General features: G+C 47.4%; 1 protein-coding gene across 8 annotated transcripts in view; it reads right to left on the bottom strand.

Moving 5' to 3' along the window:
• ARFGAP1 (ARF GTPase activating protein 1) overlaps window positions 1-26,035 on the bottom strand; it is a 545,635-nt gene that overhangs the window by 127,962 nt on the left and 391,638 nt on the right. For all 8 annotated transcript variants that reach the window (XM_085619704.1, XM_085619708.1, XM_085619707.1 and 5 more), the window contains one exon: window positions 13,548-13,611. In XM_085619704.1, the coding sequence (XP_085475830.1) occupies window positions 13,548-13,611 (64 nt within the window). The remainder of the gene's footprint in view (window positions 1-13,547; window positions 13,612-26,035) is intronic.

Raw genomic sequence — 26,035 nt, forward strand, 5'->3', positions numbered from 1 at the left:
AACTATATATGAAAAAAAAAATAAAAAAATATATATATATATATTCACTTAAAAAACCATAGGTTTCACACAGGTTATAGTTATGTGGACATTTCACTCGTAAAAAACCAATGAAATTCCCCCGTTATAGTTAGTGCAGGCAACTATAACACACGCGACCGCAATCTCTGCTGATGACGTCAGATTTGTGGCAAAACATATGGAACAAGTCCATCAAGGAGACTGGAAAAAATTGAAATATTATGGAATTGAAACCATTCCAAGGAAAGAACGTGGGGGAGATCGAGAAAGACAATTGCGACAGAAGGAGTCACGTTACATTCTAAAATTACGAACATTACATCCGCACGGCCTTAACCAGTCAGAAGAGCACTACATACATTTATAAAAAAGAAGAGAAGAATATGAAAACAGTAAAATAAAAACAAAAGGAAAATGAAGTCAAGGGATGAAAACATCGAAGAACAAATCAGGAATGCGTGACAAAAAGAAAAAATGGAAATTAATGATCCAAAAGAATTCATCACTCATAAGATTAAGCTCCACCAGAGGAGGCAAAGCGATGAAAAGATAAGGCGTTCATGAAGAATAATGTCGACTTGACTTTTCTTACAAAAAACATTGGAGTGCAAACAAATAAAAATGACATATATAACATAAAAAAACATTTTGGGTTAAAACTACATTCTCCAGAATGCAAAGGGGTGTTTGGAAACCGCCAGGAAATGATGTAATCACAATTGAACTTAAAGGGGGCGGGACCAAACAAACAGTTGATCGTGAGCAAGGTATCAGGAATACCGAAACGCGTAGATCAGCTCTTGCCTGTACCCCATGCAGTGAAGATACAAAGAAAATAAAAGCGCATAAAAGGTTGTTAAGAGTGCATCCCGTTTTTCTTTCCGGCTGGAGGGATTTGTTGTGGATATATATATATATATTCCGACAACGCTGTAATTCCTCCTTTCTTGAATCCCCAGCAACCACGGACACCAAATGAGCTTCAAACTGGAGACCAGTTTGAAGCTCATTTGGTGTCCGTGGTTGCTGGGGATTCAAGAAAGGAGGAATTACAGCGTTGTCGGAATACGTAGAGGTTTGCCACCTCGCTGCGGACCACCATCACAAGTGAGTAGGGGGAGGGCTAACAGTAGCGGTTCGCTACTATTGCGGTGTTTGATATATATATATATATATATATATATTTACACACACACACACACACACACACATACATATATACACATTTATATATTTTCTCTCATATCAATGCAGCTCCCATCTATGAGGCTAAACAATGTAATTACACACAGACTATTTGCCAATATATATAAAAACACAAGAGGGCAAGTAGCACTTGAACTCTGTTTTTTAATGAGCAAAATACTCATAAATAGCAAACTGCAAATAAAGTAGACAAGGTTAGCCTACAGGCTGCATTGCAAACCAATAGCATAGAAAATGAAAGTATTTTCAACAAAAACTGGCACCGTACCTTTAAGGCAGCCATGACCCCTAGCTTCCCATCATGCCTCAGGGGTGACAGTTGGGTCAGTTCTTTGCATAACCCTGAAGGTCAGGGCACAAAGAGATCCGTTAACACTTTAGAAAACATCTAATTTACCTGGGGAGGCGGGTGGGTTTCTTATCACTTTGATGAGGATACCCCTGGAAGAGAACTAGGATTACAAGTAAGTAACGTATCCTTCTCTTCCAGGGGATCCTCATCAATAGTCATAAGCACTGAATAGAATAGCAAGCTCATCAACCACCTGCAGGCAAATGAGAGTAAAAATGACCCAACATATAATAAAAGCCGAAATCAGCTGTTGAACAGATTACACAAGAAGGCCTGGCCTACTTGAGTGTCTGTTCTGGTGTCTGAATCCAGACAATAGTGCTTCGTAAATGTATGGACGGACCTCCAAGTTGCCGCATTACAAATTTAATTTCAGACATGGGCACGCTATGAAGAAAAGCAGCAGTAGCAGCTTTTCCTCTGGTAGAGTGCGCTTTGGGAGTAAACCCAAGGGGCTTCTGTGCTAATTGATAAGCAAGTTTGATAGACAAAACTATCCATCTGGAGATAAACCACTTTAAAGCTGCAAAACCAGTTCTGATCGACCCATAGTTAACAAATAGTTGATCAGATTTCCTCATAGATCTGGACCTATCCAGATAGAATTTTAAAACCCTTTTCAGGTCCAGAGTGTGTAAGGCCCTCTCAGCTGGGGTGGAGGGATTGGGGGAAAAAGGTGGGTAGAGAGATGGTCTGATTCACATGAAAATCTGACACCACCTTAGGAAGGAAAGAGGGGTGCGTTCTCAACACAACCCTATTAAGATGGAAAACTGTATAAGGTTCTTTAGAGCAGAGGGCCTGTATTTCGCTCACTCTACGAGGCGGCGCGATGGCTACCAAGAAAGCCGCCTTCCAAGAAAGATGTTGCAAGGTTGCTTTGTGTTCGAAAGGCGGACCCAGCAATTTTGATAGCACCAGGTTTAGCTCCCAGGGTGGTGAAGGAGGCTGGGCCAGAGGGTAGACCTTCTTTAAACCCTGTAAGAAATCCTTAACAGGCTGTAACTGAAACAAAGAAGGTTGAGAAGGTGAGCGTCTATATGCAGTTATCGCTGCTAAGTGCACCTTAATGGAAGAACACTTCAACCCTGCTTTCGCCAGATAAAGTAGATAAGGAAGGATGATCTCTTCCTGACCCTTGGTTGGATTACAATTGTTTTGCACACACCAAATATAAAACCGCTTCCACGAATACGAATGCCCCGTGGACGGTCTTCTTGCTTCCTTCAAAATGGACATGCAGTCCTGCGGTAGTCCTAGGTGGCCATACTGGGGGACCTCAGGAGCCACGCAGCCAAGTTCAGTGAGGGAAGGTTGGGGTGATGAATACTCCCGTTCATCTTGGACAGCAGGTCCGGTCTGCACGGCAGCTTCCTGTGAGGGCATTCTGCTAGGTGCAGAAGGTCCGGGTACGACCATTGTCTCGGCCAGTCCGAGGCAATCAGTATCATCCTTGTGCACGAATGAGACCGCTTGGTCACCACCTTCGGGATTAGCGGAAGAGGTGGAAAGGCGTACACAAATGCTCCTGACCAGTCTATCAAAAGGGCATTCCCTTTCGATCCTGGTCAGTAGAACCTTGAGGCGAAGTCTCGGCATTTCACATTTTCGTCGATGGTGGGACGACCCCATGACTGGAAGATGTCTCCGACGACCTAGTCGTTGAGAACCCAGTCTTCTCTGTCTTCGAAATGACAACTGAAAGCATCCGCTCTCACGTTCTGTTCTCCCGGCAGGTGGAATGCTGTGACCGACAGATTCCGTGCCAGGAGCCAATGCCAGAGTGTGTGAGCCTCCAGTAAAAGTATGTGTGAGCGAGTTCCCCCCCTGTTTGTTCAGGTAGTACATTGTGGTTGTATTGCCAGTCTGTACTAATACGGAGCTTGCCTGAATCGAGGGAAGGAAAGCTTGGAGGGCTAGGTGAACTGCTCTCAGCTCCAGCATGTTGATGTGATAGGATCGCTCTTTTGGAGACCATAGTCCTCGAGTCTGCAGAGGACCTATGTGGGCCCCCCACCGTGCAGCGAGGCGTCCGTGATCAGCATCTAGGCAGGCGGAGATTGATAAAAAGGAATTCCAACTTGCATATTTCCTTTTCTCATCCACCAAGGTATGGACGCTCGTGCGTGTTCAATAGACTTATCTTTTCGTCCCAGCGAGCTTTCTGTTGGTCCCACTTGTCCTCCAGATCCTGCTGAAGAGGACGAGTTCGTAATCTGCCATTGGGAACCAGGAAGGTGCAGGATGCCATCGACCTGAGCAGGGTGGCAATCCGACATACATGCAGTTTTCTGTTGTGTAGAACCAGCTTGCATTTCGTATGAGGGAACACGGTCTCTCCTCCGAAGGAAACACTTTTCCTACCGCGGAGTCTAGCAGAGCTCCTAAGAAATGTATTTTCTGCTTTGGCTGTGGATTTGACTGGGCTAAATTCACATGCAGGCCCAGCCGGTGACAGCTCGAGACAGTCCAAGAAATGACTCCTCACGCTGTCTGGAGAAGGACCTTTGAACAGCCAGTCGTTCAAGTACGGGTACACGAAGATGCCCCTGCGACGCAGTGCGGCTGCCACTACCGCAATGCACTTCGTGAACACTCTGGGGGGCTGACTCCAACCCGAAGGGCAGAACTTTGAACTGGTAATGGGAGGATCCCACCAGGAATCGTAGGTATTGTCTGTTATGCCGATTGATCGGGACGTGAAAGTATGCATCCTGCAGATCCAGCGAACACATCCAATCCCCCTGCCTGAGGTGTGGATATATTTGATGGAGAGCCAACATGCAAAACTTCTCCTTTTTGATTGACTGGTTGAGTGTCCGCAAGTCCAGAATGGGTCTGTATTCTGCCTTTTGGCCCTTTTTCTTTACCAAGAAGTATTTTGAGTAAACAAACCCCTTTCCCTCTTTGAGATACTGGAACCCTCTCGATGGCTGACTTTTTGAGAAGGGTAGCAACTTCTCTTTGCAAGAGCTTTAACTGGTGACACAATGGTGGAACTGGAGGGACTGAGGAGGGACGGTGTCGAAAACAGAGAGTACCCATTCTGCAGCATAGCTAACACCCACTGATTTTGTGATAGCTCGCCACTCTTCAAGATGATTTGCGATACTTACCCCCACTGGAGTGGTGAACGGCGATGGGGGAAGTGAGTACTCATTGCGTTGTCTGCATCTTGGCTGAGTTATTGCCTTGATGCTGATTTCCTCCTCCTCTGGAGGAACATCTGCCCCGATACTGCGATCTTTGCTGGCCTTGCTGATCCTGATTTTTCTGCCAATGAGGGGGTTTGAACCCTCTGTTGGGAGGACCGCCGATTGTAAGGTTGGAATCTCTTGCGGAATTCCTTCTTTTCAAGGCCCACTGCCTTCGATGTGTCCAGCTCTGTTTTCATTGGGCCATCTCTTCATCCGTGTGAGTCCCGAACAGAGAGGAACCGGAGAAAGGAAGATTGAGGATGCGTGACTGCGCTTCTGGCTTGAGCGCTGTAAGTCGGAGCCAAGACGTTCTTCTTGAGCATACCCCATGAGCATATGCATGAGCCAAAAGGGTAGCTCTATCCGCCGCAGCACTGATGACCTGGTTAGACACCAGACTGCCCTTCGTTAGGATTTCCTTAAAATCTTTGCGATCTTCCTGTGGCAACTTTTCAGTGAATCTCTGTAGTGAATCGCCAGAGATCGGTCGTAGCGACCCAGGAGCGCCGATGCGTTGGAGACGTTCAACATGGAGGCCGAAGTGCCACAAACCTTCCTTCCCCATGAATCTTGCGTTTTACTCTCCTTATCTGGTGGAACAGTAGAAGAGGATGCTACCGCATGGGTCTTCTTTGCCGCAGCAATTATGACTGAATCCAGGGGACGATCGGCTCTAAGGAAGAGCGGGTCATCCTCTGGTGAACGGTACTTTAAGATTCTCGCTGAAGCCGTCGTAACACTCGCCAGTGTGAGAAAGATGTCCATCACTGGCTCTATGAGGCCTGGTACCAAGGGAAGCAGAGGCTTAGATGCTGCTCTCTGGTGTAGAGTCACAAAAATCACAGAGGACTTACTTTGACGAGTAGGCATAGGGATACCCAGCTTTACCGCCTCTCTGCCAAGAATGTCCTGAAAAGTGTATATGTCGTCCCCCGGAGAGACCCTCGACAGTGGACTGTCTGTCAAAGTAGGAGAGTAGTCTCTGGGGGACTTACGAGTGGAAGAAGAGGACGGAGTCGGAGATCAGTGCACTCTCCTCCTGCTTCTTGATCTAGACCTCCTTCAGTGCGAGTGCACAGGGGTGCGGCTGCAAGCTATAGCTCTTGAAGGAGATCATTCATAATCCACTGCTTGAAATTAGATGAGCCAACGGAGATCTGTGCCGAGTGCTCGAGTAATGTTGCTCCGCCGTGACCTTGTCAGTGGCCCAATGATGCAACGGCCTGTACCATCGCGGTGACAAAAGGATGGAAGGCGATCTGCGTCTCTCTCCCCTCTCAGGTGACTGCGCAGGAGGAGGAGAGTTCACCTCTTCATGTGCAGACCTGTTTTGTGAATCTTCGTGTCCCCCTGACACGGGGGTGTTGGTAGTCGAAATCACCACCTCCTGGGATCTTGACGTTGACCCTCGATGAGAACTGCGGGAGCCTGAAGGTGACGATGATAGGCTTACTGGAGGTGAAGCGTCTCTGGAAGGGCGCCTTGACGTTGATCTAAAGCGTCTGTACGCCAACTGTCATCTCAACGGACACGTATGCCTCGACGTTGACTTTCTTCTCTTAGAAGGTGGACTTGATCTTGCAGTAGAACGTCCTCTCGACCTCGAATGTCTCCCTGATGCCAATGGAGTGCCACGTTTCGACATTCAATGCCCCCACTCAGAAGACTGCTGCCTCGACGTCGACCGGCGTTGGGCTGCCGGCGACGGAGACTTTTGCCTCAGCGCCATAGATCCTTGTACCGATCTCGGCGTCATTTTCTGTTTCGACGTCGATGTAGTAGGCGGATCGATGCCGATATGCTTTGACCTGACTTCGGTGGAGACTTCTGCTTCGACGCCGAAGGAGATGTCCTGTGTCTTGACGTCGAAGATCGTTGGACTGATCTTGACAGAGACCTGTGCCTCGACGTCAATCGGCGATAATGAGGCGACGACGGAGTGATGTGCCTTAACGTCGAACGCCCAGCCAGCGTCGGAGACCTGTCTCTCAACGTCGAGCGTCGCCTGGTTGACGTCGACGGAGGACCTGTTATCTTAGTCTACGATTTCGTTGTCGAATGATGATGCGCCGGCATCATCGAAGTGTTCAATGCCGATTTCTTCGTCTGCGGCAGCTTCGATGTCGATCCCGACAGAGAACAGGTCGGGACTTTTCCTCTCAACGTCGACAGAGTTCTCTTCTTCTGCTGCCTCACAGGAGACCTACCTCTTTCAGAGAGGCCATAAAGTCGAATCCTCTCCCTGTTCTTGATGGTCCTTCTCGACAACTTCTTACAATGATGGCAGTTGTTATAAGAAGGAGACTCAGGGAGGCAGAGAATACACACCGGGTGTGTATCTGTTCTGGCCATCTTCTTGCCACAGGAATGGCAAGGATTGAATAAAGAAGGCATTTTTTAAGAAAATAAACCTTTTCTGGGACACAAAAAAGGTACCACTTTCACTCAAGATGTCGAGTGAAAGCACAAAAAGTAGAAAATTATCAGATATTTTTTGACAGAAAGTCAAAAAAGGAAGAGCTGAAGGAGCCGGAAAGAACAACTGACCTAACTGTCACCCCTGAGGCATGATGGGAAGCTAGGGGTCATGGCTGCCTTAAAGGCATGGTGCCAGTTTTTGTTGAAAATGCTTTCATTTTTTATGCTATTGGTTTACAATGCAGCCTGTAGGCTAACAATGTCTCCTTTATTTGTAGTTTGCTATTTAGGAGTACCTTGCTCATTAAAAACAGAGTTAAAGTACTATTTGCCCTCTTGTGTTTTTATATATATTGGCAAATACAGTCTTTGTGTGTGTAATTACATTGTTTGGCCTCCTAGATGGGAGCTGCATTGATATGAGAATATATATATATATATATATATATATATATATATATATACATACATGTGGTCGAAACGCGTCGTCCTCCTCTGCCTGTTGAAGAATAAAACTGCTACACTGATCGAGTGGGCTCGTGTGGATTCTTCCCTTGACTGGGATCGATATTTTGAAAATATATACATAAATATATACATACATATATATACATATACATATACATATATATACATATACATATATATATATATATATATATATATATATATGTTTTTCATATATAATTTCTATTATTTCCGGGGGCCCCGCACATGGGGGGGAATATTCAGTGCTTATGACTATTGATGAGTGTTGGACTTGGCCCTTCTGGCAGGTTCACCCCTGGACTTTTTGGATTTTTATTGGTGACTTGGTATGGTGATTGTTTGGTCTCTGCGCACTTTCCCTGTGTCCCAGGGTAAAGTGCGTGCGTGCTCTGAGTGCATGTGGTGAGATAGGCCTGCCCTCCCATAGGAATGCATGGGGAATGTATGTGTCCCTAGTAGTTCCTGATGCGTGGGGTGTGCAGGCCCGAGTTTGGTATGTGCGGACTCGTGGGAGTGAATGCTGCGCGATGATGTGTGCGGCGTGCATGTACCTAGTGTGGAAGTGCCACTTCTAGAAGTGGGCACTTCAGTGTGCAGTGTGTCTGTCGCGTGATTGGCTGGTCGTGTCATGTGACGGGCTAGGGATTCCCCAGTGTCAGGATGGGTCACCCAGTGGTGAATGGGGAGATCAGCAGCTAGATGGGTGGGAGGAGTCCACCTGGGTCCTGAATAGGACAGGGTTTTCCAAACACAATGCTGGCCCCGCCCCCTGTGGTGCGACTGACGACCCTAGCCCTGCCAGTGAATAGAGTGAGGGGCTGAGCACATCAAGGGTGCTCCCCAACCAGCTGCGACTGGTTTTCCCCCTCACCCTGAACCCAGAACAAAGGGTTTGCCTGTATAAAAATGGGGCTGTGTCCCCACAGAAACTGTTCTCTGCCAGGATCCTACCTGAAGGGGCTGCTGCTGCTGCTGGACCAGAGGACCGCCACTTGGACTACCTCCCTGCCTGGAGGCCCAGTGAGCTGGCTCTGGGTCCAGCCTTGCCCCCCCACCCCTGCTTTGCTGTGTGCAGGGGAGACTTTTGCTGGATTTTGTGGTTCTTTTGTCCTTTAAGCGCTGGGAGCGCCTTATTTTGCCCATAAGCGCCTGGAAGCGCTTTTATCTCCCTTCAGCGCTCAGGAGCGCTTTGTTGCTGCAAGCCGGTGCCCACCCGGCATTTGCCCCGTTCTGGGCCGATCCTGAGGTCCCCTGGCAGGTGCCCACCCTGCCCGGGACATTGCCGCCCTATCGAGTGCCCACCTCGATTTATAGCATTTTAAAAAGCGCCGGTGCCCACCCGGCATTTGTCCGCGAATCGCCCTCCGGCGCCCGACCAGGAAGTCAGGCGGGCCGGGGGCGGGTCTCCGGGACAACCGGAAACGGAAATAGGAGGGCGGGAGCCTACCCCGCCTCCCACGAACACTCGCGGCTAATTTGAGCCCCGGAGCAGGCAGGAGCCTACCCTGCGCCCCGGGGCACTCCGGAGGAGAAGCGCCGTGTCCCCCACCCAGGCGGGAGCCCACCCCGCACTGGGACGTGTGGCCTTCGTGTTCGGAGCCCGTAGGCTCCGCCTTCCAGTCAAGTCCGCGAGGAACAAGCCCCGCAGACCGAGTCCTGCCTTCGCCACCTCTCCCCTAGCCGGTAAGTGAAAAAGGGAGTCCGGGTGGGGAGAGGCAGAAGCAGAGCGGCCCGCTCCACAGCGGACCGCTCCAACGGGGGGCATTGTTTGATTTAGAGCCTGTTAGGCTCCAACGACGGGGCACATTTGCATAGAGTCCCGAGGGACTCCGACCACGAGGCCCGCAATATTTTCTTTGAGCGCTGGTGCGCTCCAACGGCCCACATTGTTTTTGAAGAGCCCAGGGAGGCTCTAAACCTAACGGGGGGCATTTTGTTCATCAGCAGAGCGGCCCCGGAAGGCAGCGGGCCGCTCCTACGTTATCTAGGGGCATTCTTGATTTCGAGCCCACGAGGCTCTAACAGGGCACATTTGTTTATTGAGCCCACGAGGCTCCAACGAAGGCGCACAGTATTATTTAGAGCCTGCGAGGCTCTAGGGGGCATTTCATTTGTTTCAGAGCCCTGGGAGGCTCCAGTGTTGGCCCCATCCTTGTCCTACAGCTGCCCAGCACTTAGTGGGCAGCTGCAACGTTTAGGTTGTGGCCTCTGCGTGTTGGCTGGCGCAGCTTGCGCAGCCTTGCCCTAACATTTGGACCCAGGGCGCCCTTGCCCCTTCACGGCCAGTTGGCCTGGGACTGCCACAGGTGGTGGCTAATGTGAGTTTTGGCGCCATTGTACCTGTTCTGCACCTCTGAATGTGTTTTTGCGTCATGTGCTTTGCTTTACACCTCTGAATGTTATGCATCATGTGTTTATGTGCTTAGACCCCTACAGGTATTGTGATACTTAGGTGGTTGTTTTCTCCCTAGTACAGGTGGTGCTAGTGAGGTCCTGATTCCCTGCGCAATATTTTCCTAAGGTGGTTAGGGTTGCGTAGGTGGTACTTACCTGATACCAGTAGTGACTGGTTGTGTGCTAGGTGTAATTTAGTGCTACAGTGATTGTATGTGCTATGTTCTAAAATATTATTCCTACGTTCTAATTGCTATTCCTACAAAGTGCTAATTCCTGACAGTGGTCCATGTGGCCCTGTCCCCTGTATATATAATCCCTTGTAAATTCTGCCCGTGCCTGTTGGCACATTGTAGAGTGTGTGTTTTTATCTAATGTGTTGTGTATAATACAAAGGTTATTTTTATAGAATACCTTGTGTGGAGTTTCCTTTGTGGTGGGCCTTGGGTGTTGTTGCTGGGTGCGCGCGCAAACGCTTTACACATCGCCTCAGAGATAAGCCTGACTGCTCGTGCCAAGCTACCAAGGGGGTGAGCAGGGGTTATCTTTGGCTTGTAACTCCCCAGCCCTGACTAGAGTGGTGGTTTCTGCCTGGCTTTGGCGCAAGCCTCAGCCAACCAGAAATCCCATTTCTAACAATGAGGATCCCCTGGAAGAGAACCAAGCTTACATTCTTCGGGTAAATTTTACTAGCAAGAGAATCACGCATTCGGATAGTAAATGACAGGGCTTTTGGAGCCACACTGTCACCACAAACAAAAATGACAGAAAAGAAAACGGCAGATGAAGACAATGCTTCAGAAAACTTATCGGACAAACTGAATTATCGTATCGGGAAACATGCACATCACTGCATCTAGTCAGAATCTCAGGAAAATGTGCACAAAGCATTCCAGTATGCTAGGTTATATAACTGTGCAGAGACAGGTATATTCTGATATTCATATCACAGACAAAACATTCACCAAAGGACAGTCCTCATTTCGACATAACGACTTAAGCGCAAACAAATTCACAAGCTTTGCCCAACTGAGTTGCCTACACTTTAACTGGTGGAAGTGTTGGGCTATATAAACACAGCAAAAGCAAAGAAAATGCTTCACTGTCGCACAAAGGATCTTGAATGAAACTGGAGTTTGCAAAACTGAAAAGAAGAATGAAAGAATGAAAAGGAGGCAGAGAGACAAAGCGGCAATAATAGAGTGTGCATTGCTCAAAATGTGTGCATGCAAGGATGCCTAGATATATATTGGATATACTACCATAACACCGGAAACGACATCAACCTACAGTTGAGTTTAAGATACAGGACTTACCCGTCTTCATCCTTTTGATGAGCTTTAAAGTAATTTTTAACACACCACCATTTGGTGTTACCATCATAACCATATGGTTACCCCATATCTCACCATATGCCACCAAATCAACACATGCACTCATCCACTTGTGTGACTTGTAGGGTAGCTAGAATTACAGTTTCATCTGTTGTACATGAATAGTAAAAAAGTAGAAACAGGTTTCAGGTTTCAGGTTTCTGACTAACCTCAAAGACTGATTGTCCTCTATAGAACATTTAGTGATACCCCAAGTAGAATCGGAATATACTCTAGTACAGCCAGAATGCTTCATACGAAGGAACTAACAACATATGATCACTCAGTAAGCACTCTGACAGGCCAGTGTCTTTCATGCAAACCCTTTTGCAATATGTAGATCAGCAACCTCCCTGCCATGTGTTTTCTTTTTATTTCAACTATTCTCCTATTGTGTGCTTCTTTTCTACCCCCTGGAAGAAGGTGAACCAGAAAACACCAAGATCCTTAGACAGGGACTGGTTCAACAGGATGTGGGCTTCAGTGTATTAAAGTGGGTTTTGCATAAACCGAGAAGCAGGTGTCCAGGAGGGAGGAGCGAGTGAAGAGTTGCACAGGTTGGAGGGCTAGAGATATGAGCTTTTGTAGGCAGACTGCCTCAGCCAATATGCTCAGTGTCAATAAAGTAGTCCAAGGATCCACCGATAACACCGAGAGCAGAAGGCATAGTGGGCAGGTAATATCAGAAGTATTGTGCTCAACTTTGCATACTAATTACCTGCTTTTTAAGTGCTTGTGCCTGCAGCTGACACCATAATTATGGCAGCAGGCAGTGGATAGCTGTTCAACCCACAGCTGCCCAACCCACAGCTGCCAGCAACAATCCTGAACTGATCTAGTATGGTGGTTCGAACACTTGGGCCACTTCAAGGGACCAAGAAGAACCAGAGGAAGAAAGGAGAGAAAAGAGGAAGAGGGAACATACAATTATGTCATGAATAAATATGACAAGAGTAAAGACGAAAATGGAATGTTAGGACACTTTAGCACCTAGTTACACAAACTTTATGAACTAAATTGCCTAGGCATGGCTGTCATGACCCCCAGCAGTAACACTGGCTTGTAGAAAAAAGATCAGAAATTAGGGGTAGTTAGGAAACAAAGTGAGAAAAGAAATATGGAAGATCAACATTCTTGGTTCAAAAACACTTACATTTGTCCCACAATCTCAGAGTAAGAACATCCCTGAGCTCAGTTGTCCTTTTCAGCAGATACGTCCCTATGCAGCAACTTCCTCCCCCACTTGCACAGATGCCCTCCCCTCCAACACCCCACTTTGTGGTGAGTAAGAATCTAAAAATGACTAAGGTTGGTAACAGACTAGAGACTTCTGGGGAGAGGAGTTGGCCTAACGACTAGAGCGCTCGACCTCGGAACTGGGTTTGAGTCTTGGTAATGACACTGAACATCCTGTGATTCTGGGCAAATCACTTAATCTCCCTGTGCCTAAACAAAAAAAATGAATGTGTGTCCTCATGTAACGTAACTGGTGCTATGTAAAGCGCTCGGATACCGGATTGGATTCGGGTGAAGTTTGCGCTATATAAAACTCTGCAAAAAAAATAAAAACTCTACTCATTTTTCGGAACAGAAAGGGGTTCTTGAAAGTGAGTGGCTTTCAAATATGAAGAACAAGATACCCAGGACTCTCCTTGCTTAGGGGGCAAAAGGCAGACACTAATCAGGCCTATATGGGTAATGTGTCCAGTGGGGCTGTCCTCAGTGTCTGCATTGAAGGTTCTTCTTCAAGGTAACAAAAGAAGCTTTTTAAGAGGGCATCATGAGCGTCGAGCTTGCTTTAACCCCTTCAGCGCTGCGCGGATTTCCGCGCGGTGCTGAAGGTTCTGAGCGCGGGCGGGGCCATGACGGAGCGGTTCCGTCATGCGCACAGCGCAACCGACGCTCATGACGGAACCGCTCCGTCATGAGCGTCGGAGGGGTTAAAATCCATGGTTGACACGACCAACAACATAATTCTAGCAGATTTTCTTAAACGAATACACTATGTACCACGATGTTCAAAAAGTAAACAGTAAGCATGCAGTACCCTTTTTACAAGTGTTTACCAGTTTCATCATTTACATTGAACCAACTTACATTGTTTTCATCTTGTACTCTAACTTCTTTCAGTACTTTCCTGGTTCGTGGACTTGCCATTTTGCTAGAAAATAAAAGAATATTTGCATTTAGAAAAAGTAGATAAAAATGTTAAAACAAATGTAGCTATATCCACCATTATAGTGAATACTTTAAGTCAGAAATGCAGTGTTTTAGGATCTCATCACACTATCATAGCTATGTAGCATTAAATACAAGAACCTCTCAAAACGTTCTCAGCACGTTTGCGCATTCGACATCGTACATAAATATCCCTGGAATCGATTTCTAAGAACACACTTAAAATTGTCACTGGGGCCACCTCGAAAACTAATACCATTTAACAGAGTAACCCAAAAACCTACAACATGATCGGCCCATTAGAACATGCTTAGACAAATCTCAGTAATTGAGTGGGTCAGTTAGGCAGCTCAGGAAAGTAATGAGGAAAAAGAAACACAGTCAACAAATGAGTCCGGGTGAGTTTACAATTCTAAAGGTCACCCTTGCTCCTTGATTGGAAGCAGGCAAAAGTCAATGCAGCGCCTTTAAAGTTAATATTTTTTTTAAAACAGAGTTTTATTGGAAAAGAAAAGCACATAAAATAGCCACACTTTCAGTTGTGCAACATGTATCAATGCACTTGCACAACATTTGGTCCGATCGAACAAGTTACTTAACTTCAGTAACTATATATCTGTAAGAGACATATATTAGTTATAGATTCCTTACCTTAGAATTAGCCCAACTCGCGTCATACTGGATCTGGAGAATTTTTTCTCAGCTGTACCCCTGCGCATCAGTAGGTGGCGTTGGTCGACTCCGTGTTGGTCCTCGCTGGGGATGATGTCGCGGTATCTACTTAGACACCTCCCCTGTGTGCTGACGTCCGTTCTTTTACATGACATTCCACGCCAGAAGTGCAGAGCCATGCAAGACACTGACCATTGGTGCACAAAACTAGGGCCCTGAAAGGGAGTCCCTTACTCTAGAAGTCAGTTGGCAGATTGGGATGATGGGAGGGGCGGTAAGGAATCTATAACTAATATATGTCTCTTACAGATATATCGTTACTGAATGTAAGTAACTTGTTCATCTGAAAGACTATTAGTTAAAAATTCCTTAACGTACAATAGATACCCCAGCAATACCAACCCCGGAGGTGGGCCTGCAAACTAAGTTCACATGATGAAGTGCTGGAGAACTGAACACCCAAAGAAGCCGTCTCTCCAGACTTGACTATCCAGGCAGTAATGTTTAGTGAACAATCAATCAATCAGTGGGCTTAAAGCACCGTGTGCAGTGATGCCCACGTAGCTGCCTGGCAGATGTCACTGAGGGGGACTCAACGTCCCAAAGCAGTAGTGGCTGCCATCGCTCTGGTGGAATGGGCATGCAGTCCTACTGGAGGCTCCTTTTTCGCCTACAATAACAGATCTTAATGCAAAAGGACGACCCATCGAGAGATGGTCCGTTTTTGCATGGCCCGACCTTTCTTGGCGCACACATAGCCAACAAAGAGTTAATTGTACACCCGGAATGGTTTTGTGCAATCCAGATAAAATAACACATGTTTTGGATCCAGACGGTGGAGTCTTTCCTTCTCCTTGGAAGGATGAAGGGGGAAAGAAGGTGGGCAAAGTGATGAACGTAACCACTTTGGGTAGAAAAGAAGTCCTAACTCAAAGGACAACCTTGTCCGGATGGACGCCAAGGAAAGGAGGTTTCGAAGATAGAGCCTGAAGCACACTTACCCTGCGAGCATAGGTGAGGGCAACCAGAAAAGCAGTTTTTAAAGTCAAGAGTCTGAGAGAACAATTATGTGGTGGCTCAAAAGGAGCACACATAAGGTAAGTCAAGACTAGATTCAAGTCCCACTGGAGCATTACGAATGGAATAGGTGGAAAGATGTGAGTAATGCCCTTAAGAGATCTATTTGCAATAGGGGACTTGAAAAGAGAAGGCTGATCAGGAAGGCGAAGAAAGGACTAAATGGCCGAAAGATAGCCTTTAAGGGTGCCCAAAGCAGAGCCCTGCTGGGCCAAAGAAAGGATTAAGAGGAGAACCTCAGAAAGGAGAGCAGAAAGGGGATCCACAGTTTTTGCTGCTGACCGGGCCACAAATTTGTTCCATCTACACACGTATACTGTCTTAGTAGAGGGACGCCTGGCTGCCAAGAAGACATTACAGACTTCGGGAGGAAGGTCGAAAGCTGTCAACTGTCGCTGCTCAATCTCCATGCAAGGAGCTGGAGGCTGGACAGGTTCAGGTGGAGGACCATCCCCTGCTGCTGCAACAGAAGATCCTCCCTAAGAGGCCGTCTGATCGCAGGATCTATGGCGATGTTCAAGACCTTGGGATACAAGACTCTTCGTGCCCAGTCCAGAGCCACAAGAGTGACTTGGCCCCGGTCACGCTTGACCTTCTTCAGCACTCTGGGCAGATGTGGTATAGGCGAACAGGCATATAGAAGACCGCAATTACACTCGTGACTAAGCGTGTCACTGAGCTAGTGCCGCCTTGGAAATTCCAACGCGCAGAACTGCGGACACTGCGCGTTCTCTTCGGATAGCGAACAGATCTAACCTACGCTCTCTCCACTGCTGAAAGAGACCTTGCACCACCTCTGAGTTTAGACGCCATTCGTGATCATTCATGCACCGGCGGCAGAATTCATCCGCCCTTGCGTTCAGAGAACCTACCAGGTGTTGAACCACCAGGGACATGCCCTGATGTTCCAGCCACGTCCAAAGGCGAAGAGCCTCTTGGAACAAGGTCCATGACCCCACCCGCCTGGTTTGTTGCAGTACCCCATGGCGGAGGTGTTGTCCGTGAACACCTGCACTATCCATCCTCTGACCGAAGGAACGCCTTCGGTGCCAGATGAATCGTCCAGAGCTCCAGAAGATTGATGTGGAGCCCGGACTCTGCCAGGGACCAGAGACCTCTGGTCTCCGCCTCTACCATGTGGCCGCCCCATCCCAGGAATGACGCATCTGTCACCACTGTGAACTCTGGTTGGAGAAGGGAGAGGATCTGCGGCTGACCCAATCTTGGTCTGTTAGCCACCACTGCAATTGGTGAGCAGTATCCTCCGAGATCTGGACGTAATCTGAAAGACTCCCCTGATGCTGCGCCCACTGGAACTCCAGGTCCCACTGCAGTGCCCGCATATGCCACCTGGCTTGATCCACCAGCAGGCTGCAGGAGGCCATGAGGCCCAGCAGCCTTAGGGTCATTCTCACCGAAATACAGGATAGAGGCTGAAACATCGGTATCGTAGCCCGAACATCCAGGACTCACTGCTCGGGAGGATAAGCCCGAAACCGCGCTGTATCCACAAATGCTCTGATGAAAATGAGCTTCTGAGAGGGAATCAACTGTGAATTCGGCACGTTGATAGTGAACCCCAGCAAGTGCAGGAGGTCTGCCATAGTCTGGAGGTGGGAGATAACAGCCTGGGGCGAGCCCACCTTCAACAGCCAGTCGTCAAGATAGGGGAAGACTGGGACCCCTGATCTGCGCAGATGAGCTACAACCACCACCATCACTTTCGTGAACACCCGAGGGGCACTGGTAAGGCCAATGGGAGCACAGTAAATTGAAAATGCTCGTGGCCTACCGTGAACTGTAGGTAAGGCCTGTGGGCTGGTAGGACGGGGATGTGGAAGTAAGCGCCCTGCAAGTCCAACCATCCAGTCTCCAGGGTCAAGGGCAGAAAAGACCTGAGCCAAGGTTAACTTCTTGAACTTCTCCTTCCGGAGGAAGTAGTTGACGTTCCTGAGGTCTAAGATAAGACGCAGGCCTTTGTCCTTCTTGGGTACCAGGAAGCAGTGGAAGTAACAACCACGACCCATTTCTGGCACAGGAAGCAGTAACTTCCTGATGGAGAAGGGCCAAGAGATCCTCCGACATGCGATGGAGTGTTGGTGGCATGGAGGGAAGGGTAGTCTCGAAGGGGAGGGAGTAGCCCCTTCTGACTATCTGCAAAACCCACCTGTCCGACGTGATGTTGTGCCAGTGGCGGAAGGGAGGGTGGACCCTGCCGCCCACTGGCAATTGGTGGCCCTGAAAGGTCGGACTAGGAAGGTTTGGCGGCTGCTGCAGAAGGGGCATTGGTGGACTGGCCCGTCCGCTGGCTCCCAGATCCACGGCGTTGGGTCCTATGGCCCTGGGTGGAAGGTGGTGGGGCATCCCTTCCGTAGCCACGAAAGGGGCGAAAGGCAGACTGAATGGGGCGAGAAGTGGCAGCAAGGCCCAAGTGCCTGGCCGTTACTCTAGAGTCCTTGTAGCGCTCGAGCGCATTGTCCGCCTTGTCGCCAAACAGGTGACGGCCATCAAAGGGCATGTTCAAAAGGGTCTATTGGACATCCCCAGAGAAGCCAGAGGACCTCAGCCAGGCGTATCGCGTCAAGGCTACGGATGTAGAAATCGTTCTACCCAGCAAGTCAGCGGTATCCAGCCCACAACGAAAGACAAACTTAGCTGCGTCTCTACCCTTTGCGACAGAACGGGAGAGTATGACCTGGGCCTCCTCCAGGCACTGTGGCAGCACCTGCGCAACCATGTCCCACACAGAGTGGGTGTAACGGCCCAACAGACATGCAGTATTTACCAACCACAGGCCTAAGCTGGCGAAAGAAAACATCTTCTTTCTCAGATGGTCTAGCTTCTTGGATTCCATATCTGGGGGAGCAGTAGGGAACACGCCTTTGGATGTGGAGGCTTGGACCACCAAGCTCTCGGGGGTAGGGTGTTGGGAGAGGAAACTTGGGTCGCGCGGGGCCAGGCGGTGGAGTCGGGCAATCATCCTATCCACAGGAGCCTCTGTGCTGGGCTTGGTACAAGTGCCAAGAAGAATGTCCGTAAGGGCCTCATTAAAGGGCAGCAGGGGCTCCGAAGAGGCCACTGCCTGCTGAAGCACCTCAATTAGGAGTTTAGACCTGACTGCCACCGTAGGAAGTTCAAGACCCAAGGCCTCTGTCACCCTAACCAACACCACAGCGTAGAAGGCTCCCTCCTCCGTGGCCATGGTATGGGGAGAAAGCATACCAAGGTCTGGGGAAGTATCCAGACCACTGGCTTCAGCCAACTCCTCTCTCCAGTCCGGCTCTTCAAGCTGGTCTGCCAGAGGGTCAACAGACCCCTCCCAATCCTACTCACCCTCCTCTGGCTGCCACTCAGGGCGATAAGGAACGCCAGGGTAGCACAGTGGTGTAAAAGTATCGGTCGACGCGGGTCCGGCTCCGTGTCCCAGTCATTAAGGAGGGCAGGGTCAACGCCGGCCAGGGGCGCACAGGCGGCGGAGGCGTCGTCAGAAAGATCGGCGCTGGGGAAGGCACCGTGAGGTTGGCCTGCACCGATCCGGATCCAGGCCTTGATCCTTGGAGGACATGAGGAGCCACCGGCATCAAAGCTAGGCAGGGGACGCACCAGCTTCCGGAAAGGAGGGGGGGGGGGGGGGCGCGCAGCTGTCCAAGCAGACTCCAAGAGCAGAGACGGGAACAAAGACCCTGTGTGTCCTGGGTCAGCCGACGGACAGGGAGGAGGAGAAGAGCGAAGATGCTTCTTTGCCTTCTTCTTGAGCTTCGACTTACCCAAAGAATTCGATGACTAATGGTGATGGTGGCTCCGCGACCTTCCCCCTCGACCGGGACCTCGAAAGACGTGGAGCCAACTGCCAGGCCTCCAAAAGCTTTCGGGACCGCTCCCGCAAACATTTAGGATTCAGAGCCTGGCAGTCGGAGCACGACTTCGGGTCGTAGTCTTTCTCCAGGAACAAAAGGCACACGAGGTGCGGATCGGTGCCCGACATCAGCTTGTGACAGGAGTCACAACGCTTGAAACCGGGTCGACGACTTTACTTGACTCCTGGTGCACGAGGGATGTCGACTACAAAACAGAGGTCGACAAAAGTCAAAAAAGGCCAGTCAAAAAGTGATCTGTGCTGGCTGGCGCGGAAAAAGAAAGAACTGACATAAGCGCGAAGGCGGCCTCTAATTAGATACCGTGACGCGATCACGACGCCGAACACAGAGTTGACCGAGGCCACCTACCGACGCGCAGGGGTACTGCTGAGAAAAAATTCTACGCTTCCAGTCGGACTCCTGGGCGTAATTCTAAGGTAAGGCATCTATAACTAATAGTCTCTTTCAGATAATTAAGATATGAACTGTTGAGAAAGACAAAAGTCAATAATGCAAATCCTATCTAAGTGCATCATTACAGTCAAGATATGTGCATGTGAACAAAGGATCATGTGATCAATGCACTGAAATTTGCTTGATTGCAGGGAAAACATGGCTTGGCAGTTCGGGCTTGACTGTTCCCATGAGGCACAGGGTCAAGACTGATTTGCATATGGCCATGTCTGAACTCTGGTGGTGTGGTGAGCAAAATAACGATGGATTAAACCCAGATCTGTGACTTGGGGTGAATGTTTTGCCAATGTGCAACATTCCGTCCATTATCTTGTGTGTTTTGCTGTTCGCCCTATGTGGGAAGGGTATGCCCAGATGTGGGTCCCGTGCTCACTACGCCACTGGAGTTAAGCTATCCTGGCTGAAGAGGAGTGAAACCCCAAAACCGGTCCTAGGATGCTTTATTCCAGTCCAGGGAAGACATGGCTTGGCAGTTCGGGCTGGAATGTTTCCATGAGGCACAGGGTCAAGACTAATTTGCATATGGCCATGTCTGAACTGGGGTGGCGTGGTGAGCAAAATAACGAAGGATTAATCCCAGATCTGTGACTGGGGGTGAATGTTTTGCCAATGTGGAACATTCCGTCCATCATCTTGTGCGTTATACCTAGTACATGAAACAGCAGGTTTAACAATAGTTTTCCTAAGGTGACAGATGCGGCAAAAAAATTAAAATGCTCCACTATTTCAGACTAGACCTTGTATTTGCTTCTGGCCAAAATACTCAATTTTCTAAAAATGGTTACGGTGGTAGGAAGCCCAACCTAATTGCTTGCATAAAGGGCCTTGATTCGGAAAGATTTCATCATATCAGTTTCAGGCCATGGTTTCACACGAAAGGAACGGTCAGCCTGTATGCTTAGCAGTTCTTCGATTCTGGTCCAGTAGCTTGACTAAGTAAAGTCAACGGTGGTGCCATACAATCATCTTGTTTCATTCCAAAAGAAGAAACGCCTAGTTTATGGATAACTGAAATGTGTAAATCCTGGAAGGCGTATGGTACCAGACACACAATATCTTGGAGGCCACACTCCTAAGTAAATTACAGAAGGCCTTTTCTACAACTTTTATTTAGGACCAGAGAATCACTGGCTTAAGGACTGCTTCGACTTCAATGGCTCAAATCGCCAGTTCTCATCTCAATTTAGTTTCTCAGTCTCTGCCATTAAGTGCTGTAACAGTAATTTTCGTGCAGCTCAGTGTTTTGCAGAAGTGCTCTCCTTTCCCAACTTGCAACTCTAAACTGAACTTGTCTTCAAAGATATTCAGAGATGAAGTAATTGACCACCAATCAAGACACGTCCTAACCAGGGCTGGCTCGTTTTTAGGAACCAGCTTGACCAACGTCTTATTGGCATACCTCTTGCAGCTTAACCCACTTCAGTTTTGCTATGGATATCTTTAGTGAACTGAAGATCAGGCAGTTTTTTTTTTTTTTATTCTTTTGACATTTCTCTACCTTGAGTTGCTCAAATGTATTTAGCAATGAACGTAGATACAAAGCAGTTCTTGAAATGTATACAGTATTTTCTCTATTTACTCCTATTGGGTCATATTCATGGTTTTATTTCAAAGAGTCAAATGGTAACACACCAACTTAAGTATGAAAAAGATGGGAGCAAAATTAATCCCATGCAAAACTCTATGGCAACAGTAATTCTTAGGCTAATTTCACTGTACACCCTTCTGACAGAAGCATAGATTTCCTTGTGGCAGAGGTTTAATAAACAACTAGATAATTTACTGGGAATGAGTATGATCAACCCTTTTTAGGTCGGGCTTTAGAGCGTATCGGGTGCAAGACCTTATGTGATCTCCAAAGAGCTTTAATAAGCAGTACTGAGAGAGGGGCTTAGACTCTGTCCATCAGCTTTTTATTGGGAAGAAGTTGTGTGCTTCAACTGAAAGAGTGCTTGCTAAAAAGGGCAACTCAGAGAAATACATTTAGCCAGGATCACACAATTGGAGACCAGTTTAGGGGTCAAGAGCATTACAGTTAGGTAAAGTAGATTGCTGAAGTTACTACACCTGCAAGTTTGATAACATTCTTAAATGTGCAGCCATGTCCAAAGGTTAAAACAACCGGGACAACAGAGGTGGAAAACACAATGGTCATAACAACATGCCATGTATAGTAGAATATCGTGAGCAACCCTTTCCCTGCCACTTCCCCAAAAATATAACACCTCTGCGCCTGCTCAGATGAACAGTTCAGTGGCAGAAGAGTCAGGAGTTATACAAAATGTGGCCCCACATTCCTCAGATTCCCCCTTAATAGTAACTGGCACCAAGCAACACACCACTTCACGAGAACCCTGCACTTCTCCATCCAATCCCAAAAAATAAAAAATGCCTTGTGCCCCAGCATCAACTCACCCCAACTCTTACCCTCCAGCCCATCCCCCACTCAAAGTTTTATTCTATATTCTCAATGTCAGAATATGAACTGCTACTGCACTCACAGTGGCCCTGTGAGTCGCTCGCAAGCAAGACCTGCTTTGCCCTGTGGCTGACAGGTGAGACTATTGCGGATGGTGCTAGAGCGCAATCTGCAATACACCACTTCCCTCATTTTTTCAGAGACCATGAGGAGGTGTCAGAACACTGGCTGATGTTTTGCTGCCCTCAATTTAGCATAGAGAAAGAAGAAAAGGTATTTTTTCAGACACTGGAAGAGTAAATAACTAGTTTTCAATCTGGTATTCACAGAAGGGGCTTTCAGTGAGAGACATGACCAACAGACTGATCTGAAAGTTTGCAATCAACTCATAAAACATCATGGCTGGGGCCTTTTGGCAAGAGTGAGATCAAAATGTCGCCGGGATGGGAAGGTTTAACTTCAGTGGGATGCCACAGTTCACAGTAAGAACTGACCCTATTGTATGACAATCTTACAGGTAACCTCCTTTAGACTGTGAGGGCTGATCCAGAAGTAATAATTTTTAGGTCACATATGCGCTCTCACAAGAGATTGTTTATTACAAGGGTCTTGGAGTCCACCCAGTGCTAAGTATTCATTGGCTTAATTTTCACTCTTATTTACTGCCAGCTAATTGTCTAGCACGTCCCAGCTTCACTTCCTCTTCTTTTGTCTGGAGCATGGACGAAGTACTGATTGCTTCATTTTAATTAAGTGTCCTTGCTCTGCACTGATGGTGAATGGGGTATTATTTTGTTTGTTCTTCTCTCATGTTGCTTCTTCCTTCTTCAGCCATCATGCTTCTTCCTGTGTGGTTTCTTTCCAGGAACCCTCCTGTTGTCCATATTGCTTTTTCACGCTCCCACCCCCCATTGTCTGTATTTTCTTCTTCCCCCTTCCACTCCCCTGGTCCGTGTTGCTACTGTCTCTACAAAATCCCCTTGTCTGTGTTGCTTCTTCCCCTCCCACCCTCACCCTCCCGGTGTTTGTGTTGCTTCTTCTACCTTCCTCACCCTCTTGTCCTTGTTGCTTTATCCGCTCCCATTCCACCTTGTCCGTGTTGCTTCTTAACCTCCCACTATATACCCTCCTATCCCACCTTGTCCAGGTTGCTTCTGCCCCTCCCACTAACCGCTCCAACTGTCCGTGAATTTTCTTCTCCTCCAACACCCCACATTCCAGTTCTCTGTGTTGCCCTCACCTGCCATAAGAAATGTAAAAAAACTGACGTGGCCAGCTTTTTATTTTACCATCCTGTTGCCCATTTCCTCCCACTTTCCCGCCTGTTGTTCATGTTGCCCATTACCTCCCACACTCCATCCCGTTGCCCATGTTGGCAAACCTCACCCACCACGAGAAAAAAAAGCACGATGACAGTGTCAAGGGTGGCCATGTCCTATTGTCACTTTTTTCTAACTTTTAGCCATGGTGCACAGCTGCCGTGCTGCTCTACATCATGTCTAAAGGACACTGGGGAGTCCTATCTGTTTTGCCAATGCTTTTTTCAGTCAGTGGTGAACAAGACATTTTGGGTCACCCAGGTCATGATTGTGTCTCGGGAATAATTGTGAATCCCTTCATGAAACTTGAGTAAGATTTTTAACAAATTCCCAATTCAGAGTTTGTGTAATTTGTAAACTGCTTCAAGAATATCTTGACGGGTTTGTAATACTGTAGGGTAACTAATCTTGGTATTGCCCAGTCAGCATTTATGCCTGCCTTTTTACACTCATTGTTGCTTGAGTGAGTTGAGAATGTGGCAATGAGAGAGAAGTAAAGATGCATATTTACTTGTTGCTTAAAGATAAAGGTAAATGTTTCATACAGGGTCTAATTTCTCAGAAATAACTGACATTAAGGATCCATCTTCTCCTGCCCCCCCCGCCCTTCCCGCCCCCCAAGAAAATCTGCATCGAGCAGCTGCCCAGATTACTAAAATGCAGAGTGTGAAATTCCAGTACTAAACAGATAATAACGATCAGGTCTAGTGGATAGATTGAGGAGGTGCAAAAACAACCTAATTATTGGTCGTGATTCCAAACTGTAATATGTTTCTGCAGGCTGCACAAGTTGAGGTTGTACCCTCCACATTTCTGGATGAAAAACCTTTTCCATTTGGGCCTACGCGGACGTAAGAGGACAGCTAATAGTTTCGGCTTTCACACTGAACACCCAAGTAGCCAAAACCTGCAGCTTTCAGTCACACTAAAGGAACTACACCACTATACAACTCACTGCTAAGCTTACACATGCTCTTTTACAGAAATATTTTAACACTTTAGAATTTACAGCCAAGTACTACCTGACGTGAGATACCATCCAATTCAGACTGGATTATTGAAATGACATGCATTTGTGACTCTCTATATATTGCGAAGACAGCAACATGCCCAGAACATGAAAGTTTGAGCAGAGCGAATGTATATGGAAATCAGCACGGAGTGGAAGTCAAAGTGAAATTAAAGACGCCAATCTAAATGTTGTGCTTAGTCTTTTCAGGATGAGGTTGTGTGCGCCTGCTGCAAACTTGGTAAAGATCTCAAGGCAGAACTGGAATATGACATATGTTTGGCACTTATAAATTATCCACAGATCTCAAAATACTCTGGCGAGTGGCCCTGTTACCACATGCTAGTGATGAACTTGGGAACAACCTTCATGATAGGTGTTCAAGAGAACATACCTCAGTGTGCGTTCTCAAACACTGATTTAGAGCACATCATGACCAGGCTGAGAGTCCTGAGTGTTTGACTGATGTGTCTTAGCCTTTCTATCATTGTTGACAGCTCGATCAGGTCTGTGAGCCCATCACTTTGAGGCAGCATTAACAGAACATGTGGCATGTTGTCCATAACTGATTATCATCTGTACTGGAACTAAAAACTGTTGATGTCAACAAAGTTGTCCGCCCATGGATTGAAAATGACTAAGCCGCTGAAAGAAAGGTTATCATTATTCTCACTAGTAGATCATGTAGATAGTAACAAAATGTGCAGGACCTGGGAAGACACCTTTCATCAGATCAAAGAAAGGTCTTCTGCCTTAGGCGGTGTTTTTATGGGGAACATTTTAGAGAAATAAGGAATACAAGCTATCTTAGTTTGGTTTTCATAGGTTTGAGCCACTCGTAACTTTCAGATTATGAGTCAAAGACCAAACCCAGTAAGCCACAGCAACTCTATCGTGGTTTTGAATCAAAACTTATATAGTGCTTCAAAACGAAAACTCAAACCTCTGAATTGCAGTAGGTTAGTGTACACCTACAGTAATATCGTTTATAGTGTGGAATGGAAGGACGGAGAGAGAAAGGAAGAGGCTCATCTAACAATGATAAGCGTGGTCTGACACTGCATTTATAAACGATGTGTAACGTGGGGTGCCACTGCCTGAATCCTTATTGCATAAATAACTGCCTGTTAAGTAGAAAAAGAATATACAGTCCTACAGAATGCCCTTGAATTGTGCAAAAGGTTATACATTGTATAGGAACTCCTTCTAAATTGGGACCTAGTGCCAAAAACGTGCTGCATCTGTCAAGAACCTTGTTCCTCATTCCAAGACTTCAACGCTTTTGTCTACAGGAAGTTAAATGCTATGATGCACTCTAGTATGCAATAAAGTAGAATTATTTATGGTTAAGACTACACTCATGCTCCAAATGCAAACCCAAATCATGCTTTCATAAACCGCCTCATTGTAATGGAATGACAGGCTGGGGAGAGGAATTACGAAACAAGACAGACTGGTTCAGGCTGTCAGTACAATCTTTAAACAACTTTACAAACTGATCACTTTCTTAAGACTATCAACACTTGCATAGTGTTATGAAAGCTACAATATTTATAATGTGTTGTATATTCCATCTGTTT

This window comes from Triturus cristatus, chromosome 7, assembly GCF_964204655.1.
Source record: "Triturus cristatus chromosome 7, aTriCri1.1, whole genome shotgun sequence".
Classification (NCBI taxonomy): Eukaryota; Metazoa; Chordata; class Amphibia; order Caudata; family Salamandridae; genus Triturus; species Triturus cristatus.